The sequence below is a fragment of the Siphateles boraxobius genome, unplaced genomic scaffold, assembly GCF_051911475.1.
Source record: "Siphateles boraxobius isolate OS27281-9 unplaced genomic scaffold, OSU_SipBor_1 66, whole genome shotgun sequence".
In the NCBI taxonomy this organism is placed as follows: domain Eukaryota; kingdom Metazoa; phylum Chordata; class Actinopteri; order Cypriniformes; family Leuciscidae; genus Siphateles; species Siphateles boraxobius.
Window position 1 is genome coordinate 26,494,898 of NW_027509193.1, and position 7,175 is coordinate 26,502,072.

At 36.9% G+C, this 7,175-nt stretch overlaps 1 protein-coding gene across 1 annotated transcript in view; it reads left to right on the plus strand.

Annotated features, from left to right (window-relative positions):
- The window catches only part of gna12a (guanine nucleotide binding protein (G protein) alpha 12a), a 39,528-nt gene extending 32,599 nt beyond the window's left edge, over positions 1 to 6,929 (plus strand). The window contains exons 3-4 of the mRNA XM_077213321.1: positions 3,588 to 3,638; positions 4,256 to 6,929. Of these exons, the coding sequence (XP_077069436.1) occupies positions 3,588 to 3,638; positions 4,256 to 4,825 (621 nt within the window). The 3' untranslated portion in view covers positions 4,826 to 6,929. The remainder of the gene's footprint in view (positions 1 to 3,587; positions 3,639 to 4,255) is intronic.
- Positions 6,930 to 7,175: the final 246 nt, after the last annotated feature.

Sequence of the window (7,175 nt, forward strand, 5' to 3'; positions counted from 1 at the left end):
TTTGCTCGTTAGCATTCATGTTTGCCATTAATTGGACCCATTCATTTTTTACATTCTTCCAAATGTCTTTGTTTTCAATGTAAAAAAAGAAAGCCATACAGGTTTGGAATGACATGAGGACGAGCATTTCTTTTATTTTAAACTATTATTGTAAAGTATTCTTTTCAACCAGCCAAACAATGTCACTTGCGAAAAATAGGAACACACAGCTGTATTTCACTTTTCTAGGCACAATACGTTTCCTACAGAGAGAAAAATGAAAACATTTGGTGATATGTCTGTTCGCAGTCACTGTGGAACGGTTATCCACCAACAAAGCACAGCTGCTGGATCTGGCGGTTAAACATCACTTTAACAACAAAGTGTGAGGTGAAAAGAAGCCCTGATCAACTCGCTGAAGCTCTAGGAAAGCATTCATCCCTTTACTCAGCTTCATATAAGCTCTCTCCCAAGACGACTCTCATCCCATTTGAGTGAAACAGAGACTAAAGAAAGATTTATCAGGCTTAGTTTTATGTCATGTTCCTCTCAAAATTTTCAAAGATGTTTTCCTTCAAGGCATTTCCCTTAGTTTATTTGCGATTAGGGTCTGTATTTGAGTCGAGGGTCATGAGGGATGCCTTTAATTGGATCTCATTTCTGCTGATCTGCTGTTTATTTGAAGAAGACTGGGCAGAATTGTAGCGACTGAGATCACCACTGGGAAGGGAGGGGTTAAGACCTCTGAACATGGCCGTGCTCAATCATGCTTCCCCTTACTCACTGCACAAATACCCATGGGCACACTTTCCTACATTGTGCTAAAGTTGTGGCTGTGGCCTGCAAGGCCTCAGCGTAGATCTTTCCCACACTCTCAACAGGCCGTCATGTGTGCGTTGAGTTCAGATCGAGGGAGGAGGGAGACCTCAAGCTTTATTGGCCAATGACCTACAGCATATACTATTGTGCAGAGCAGGGACCAATCAGAGAGCTCAGATAAGGGTCGGTCGACAGCCCTGTGCTTTAGCTCTGCTCTACTGCAGCTTCTTACTACACTGCATAGGGAGGAATTTATCAATAACATTTATACACATTTATATAATTGTACTTTTAAAGTTTTGTCAATAGCATTACATTACCATTATTATAAAAAAAGTAATTTAGTTTTGTTAGTTTTCATTCTGACTGTTTTTAAGTGTTTATTTTTAGTTTTTCACAGTATTTATTTTATATTAATATTATTTTTGGGCTGCTGAGATTAATGCATTAGCTAATGTCATTTAACAATGTTAAACACTGTTTTAGTGCAGTCTTGTGTTATTGATAGCAAGTCACGACTATATTTTAGTTCCCTTATTTTAATTATTTCAGATAACAAAAATTATTTTATTTAGTTTTCATTTCGTACTACTTTTGGACTTTTTTTTCATGTAAATAAAATTTTTAAAAAAATACAATTTAGTTGTAATATTTGAATATATAAATAAAAAAATATTTTATACATTGCCCATCTAAAATAATATATTTACACATAATTATTTATATATACTTTTTTAGTGGAGTAGATTAATTTTTATTGTGTGTGTTTATTGTTCGTATTCCTAGGAAAGATCCGAGACTGATAAATGCCACAGGCGATATCAGATATCTACGTGATTTCCTTCCGGTGTTACATTAAGTCCTGATGATAGTGTGCCGTGTATTTGTGTCTGTGTGGTTCAGGTATATCCTACGTTATGGAGACAAAATGTCCCCACAAAGATAGCAATATCCAAAATCCTTGTCCTTGTGGGGACATATTTTGGTCCCCATGAGGAAAACAGCATATAAATCATATTAAAATATGTTTTTTTATTTTTTTTGAAAATGTAAAAATGCAGAAAGTTTTCTGTGGTGGTAGGGTTAGTCTTGGGGGATAGAATATACAGTTTGTTGTACAGTATAAAAATCATTATGTCCATGGAAATCCCCATAAAACATGGAAACCCAACGTGTGTGTGTGTGTTTGTGTGTGTGTGTGTGTGTGTGTGTGCGTGCAGGTTTTGGGTGTTGGGCTTCAGTCTGTTATAGAGGGCCAGCGCTGTTCTACTAATCCCCTGTTTTCACACACAGCTGTTTCCTGTTGGGAACATGGGCCAGGCTAGGGGCCTTTGTGAGACACACACACAAACTAGAGGACACAATTTGCTTTTCCAGACAATGTTCACTGAAACGCCAAGGCCGCAGTGTCTGCCATACAAAAGCCTGCGTGAAAACAACTTTGTCAGGAAATAATGCTCAACACAGCAATTTAGTTCATCTCTCTATTTCTTCATTCTAGGGAGTCCATTCCATTAAGACAGAACATGTTTTTTGCTGGGAAAAGTCTCCAGATATTGGCCAATAAATGCAGTTATCAGCAGATTGTGGCTTATGAAGGCAGCAGATATAATTGATTCTTGGAAGAAGAGACCAGTGTGAACATCCAGTACTGACTCTGATCACCCTGAGCTTCAGACATCTCATCAGTCAGGTTTATTAATGGATTGGGCTCTGACCTCTGGCCTGATTCTCCTGTTGTATAGGAGTGAAAGTCTGAGCTGAGTTCAAGATAAAAAGCCTCCAGTCATTCTTGTGCCTGTTCATTTGTAATATTTGGAAATAAAAGGATCCATTTATTACAGCCAACGTTCTGTAATGTAAACCACCCTTAATGTAATGCAGTCACAACTATAAAATGTGTTAATGTGCACTTAACCAAATGTTGGTCCAAGGGAGCTGTACTTGAGGATGATTATTCATCTCCCTACAGCACTTAATGAAGTAACAGGAGATTATAGGCATTATGTGTAAAAGCTACGTTTTAGAGTTAACTGAAATTCTGCTGACGGGCACTGTGTGGTATGAGTGTCCCGAATAGTTCTCAGACAAATATAGGAACATCCTGTTACTTTTAGACTTTCCATTCCTGAATTAGAACTGCTTTTGGGATCGTGTTGCCCTATTTATTTTAATAAAATTGTAAAAAAGAATAAGAGAATACAAACTCAAAATGTGTTTTATATAAACTTTTATTGTTCTGCTTGTGTAGAAGTAGAAAATCTTCTTCTGTGGGGTCTGTAAGATTTTTTAAATGTTTTTGAAAGAGTCTTTTATGATGTTGTATGTAACACAGTTCATGTTCAGGTTAAGGAGGCAACTATAAATGTGAACTTTAATCACAATATAAGCAAAAACAAAATGAAAGTTACAGCCACCTCACGGCCGACTGTCACTCATAAAGATAAAGCATTACCATAAATGTCCCAAGCCTGGTCCTCTCTCTTGTTCTACTGTTGTCACTTATTTTATCTTTCCGGAGCTCCTCCATTAAAAAAATCATTATTTTGATCAATATAATGCATCATTGCTGAATAAAAGTAGTAATTTCTTGCAAAAAATAAGTATCACTAGTGCCTCGAGGTATGAATCCTTTAATGAATTATAGTGACTTAATTAGTTGATGCCGGACTGATGTAATTTATGTAATTATTATTTTTAGTTTGACTAAATGGGAATAAGCTGGATTACTCTTGTTCTGTGTACAGAGTGAAACACTTAACTTTTTGTGGTCTTTTTTTTTTTTACAGAGTGAATCAGTAAAATATTTCCTGGACAACTTGGATCGGATTGGCCAACTGGTGAGTCATGATAATGCAGCATTAATTAATAGTGCCAGTTCTTCATGGTATATGACCATGCAATATAAACAAAGATAGTCATTTGAAAAGATAGTCAATCAGAATAGTGTTTTTTATGCAATGTTTCCCAGCAGAGGTGAACTGCTGAAAATGAAAGTAAAATGGTCTATTTGAGATTGATATTAGCCAAGGTTGCCAAGAACACATAGTGTGTCTCAAATGAGTGATTAAAAAAGGCCTGGAAGTGTTTTGTGTGACCATGGAAACCAAGGCCAAATACAAAACAGATACATGTTATAGTTTGGGTTGGATGTGGGCCTTTTGAAAACTGCTTCAAATATCATTTTGTCAATTTTCAAACCACTCTTATTTTTGCTTTTGATTTATTTTTTATTTTACCACATAGATTTCACAAAAATCAGAATGGTTAAGTTTGCAAAAAGTGTAGTTTTCTTTTTTTAAGTTGCATACGTAGGTAAAGAAGATCCTGCCAATAATTATCCTTGTCAATAAAAATATTTTAATAATAAAAAAGTTTGATTTGTGCTAAAAAAAACAACAACAACAAACAAAATATATTTAAAATTGACTTTATTTAACTCAACCTGTTCTTACAGAATTATCTACCAAGCCGACAGGACATCCTATTGGCAAGGAAGGCCACCAAGGGAATTGTGGAGCATGATTTTATCATTAAGAAGATCCCTTTTAAGATGGTAGATGTGGGTGGCCAGCGCTCCCAGAGACAGAAATGGTTTCAGTGCTTTGATGGCATCACCTCCATCCTCTTCATGGTGTCCTCCAGCGAGTATGACCAGGTGCTGATGGAAGACCGGCACACTAACCGCCTGGTGGAGTCCATGAACATCTTTGAAACCATAGTCAACAACAAGCTCTTCTCCAATGTGTCCATAATCCTCTTCCTCAACAAGATGGACCTTCTGGTGGAGAAGGTACGCAAAGTCAGCATTTGCAAGCACTTTTCCGACTTCCGGGGAGACCCTCACCGACTGGAGGACGTGCAGGCTTATCTAGTGCAGTGCTTCAACCGCAAACGTCGCAACCGCAGCAAGCCACTTTTTCACCACTTCACCACTGCCATTGACACTGAGAACATTCGCTTTGTCTTTCATGCCGTCAAAGATACAATTCTTCAGGAGAACCTTAAGGACATAATGTTGCAGTGACATTTACAGTAGTTTGATCTGTTTTTGCCATTGTTTGAGTCCAATTTCCATCCTGTCGCAGGAGGAAGTGCCATCTGGACTTCTGGTGCAGGAAAAAGATCATAGTGCAAAATGTACTTTGCATCTTGTGTTAGCTGATCAAGTACTCCATTATGCAGAGCTTTATATGAGAGACATGATATTCATGCAAAAAAATGAATGAATCTCTCTGTCATCACTCATTTTAATTTCTTCCTGTGAAACAGGAGGTTTGAAGACACCTTAGATGGTGGAAAAGCCAAGAACATTTGAAGGGATTACAGTTTGTTAATGCAAAGAAAAATGAAGCATTTTGGTAGTAAATCATTTTAGAGTATTTTCACCTCCTTTCTTAAGGATAAACTCAAACAATGCACATTAACTTCATACTGGCTTATCTCCCAAATAACATCCTAAAAATAAATGACAAACCTGCACTGAACATCCTGCTTGGTACAAGTAGTTAATTTAATGTCATTTGACAGGTTTATTTTTGATATAATCTAACATTTAAATCGCATTTTGCTTTATCTATACTTGTGAGTTTATAGATGACATGCAAAATTCTCATTAACAACTAAGCAGGGTTTTTGTACATAGAGTGAATAGCGGCTTTTGTACGCTAACTGCGTCTGCTTTTATTTGTCTCTTCATGGTAAGCTACAAGCTTTGAAATTTAGAGTAGGGTCAAATCACTGGTTATGCCTAACACCACTAACTTAAGATGAATAATGCATTAACGGTATTCTTTAAATGTCATTATTGCACAGCATATGTACTTTATGACTATTCATATGATGTTAAGCCTCTCGAAATGTATATAACCTGTGTAGTTCATGACTCTACAAGGAGAATAACAGAGGGAGTCGACCTTTAGCTGTTCAGTTATTCCATCAGCAGATGTTAAGATCTTAGTTCTTCCTTGATTTCAGCCAGGGACTGAGCTTTATTCTCCAGGCCTTGTTGAATGGCAGCTGTGAACAGCTGTGTGCTTTTAGTTTTAGCTGATGTGGCTGCAAGAGTCCCTTGCTGCGATCCCGGACGAGCCCCCGATTTGTTGCACCCATGTTGCGGTCTATTATTTTGAACTACTCCATGAACAGGGTGTGAAGTGACTTCCCTGAGACTTCTGCTAATGCTGAGGAGTGTTTGTTGGTGGTGGTGGCACAATTTGATCTGTTTTTCAGACATCTGTTTTTGTCATCAGAGGTAGTCGCTGACTCACAGTTTCCTCGGAGGGCGAGCGGTTTCAATTTCAGTGCAGGTGTCCGCTTGTCAGAATTTTGTTTTGCTGTTGTTTTGTGTTGAGAGACAGCTTGAGATATGTTATCAAATAGTTTTCAAGTTTTAAAAAGAGCATCAAGCTCTTTTCTTGAATTCTTTCTGTTTTATGTACTGCAGTGGACAATGTGGCTCATTTCTATTACAAAGCAACATTGACAATGTTTCTCTGTGCCCTAAAGGCATTTAAATTCTGTCCTTCCTTGTAATCACTGCAGTGTCATGTTGGCTTACTGAACGCTGGCAGGAAGGGATTTGATTTGAGAAATTGGACACACCCTGAACCTTTGTCCCTGACAGCTCTTCCCAGTGGGAGCAAAACGTGCATTTACTGGAAGATGTCTGCCTCTTGTGCACATAAAGAAGCAGAATAGATTCTTTAATTCAAGGCTGTGTTCATCATTGTTTACTCTTTCAAGACCGTAACTCCATTGGGAGAGTTTAAAAGTTAAATACCGGAGAAGAAACCCAGACACAAGTACAAAGGCTATTAAAACTCGTAATCAAGATAAGCATATGGTGTGTACTTAATTTGATATAAATTATATTCGGAGAATAATAAACATAAACTATTTCCAGTTGCGATTTTATTCTGCTGAAGATGATTTAACTACAGTATTTACATTACATTTGCTGCTCTGCTGTTCCTTTCTGAGTTTTACTGTACTTTTTTCCACTTGTATATTCTGCTTCCCTAATGTTTTACGTATCCAGTGATTGTAAAAAGTGTGAAATTCCAGATTAACTGCATTATGTGTGTTTTGTATATAAGAACTGTATAAATACAATAAAAAAAATTATGGTTTTTGCCTTGTTCTTTACTGCATATTGTATAACTCAATATGCACAATATCCTGTTATATTTTTGGTTTTGGCAGCTGTGGTTAACTGAAATACAGCATAAAATTCAATGTAAATGTTTCAGGTATTACAGGAAGGCATATAAGTGCCTGTATATCTTACAATTTAGGCATTATGTGTAAAAGCTTTGTTTTAGAGTAGCTTTATTTTATTAAGTGATAGATTATTAAAAGGTTAGTTCACCCAAAAA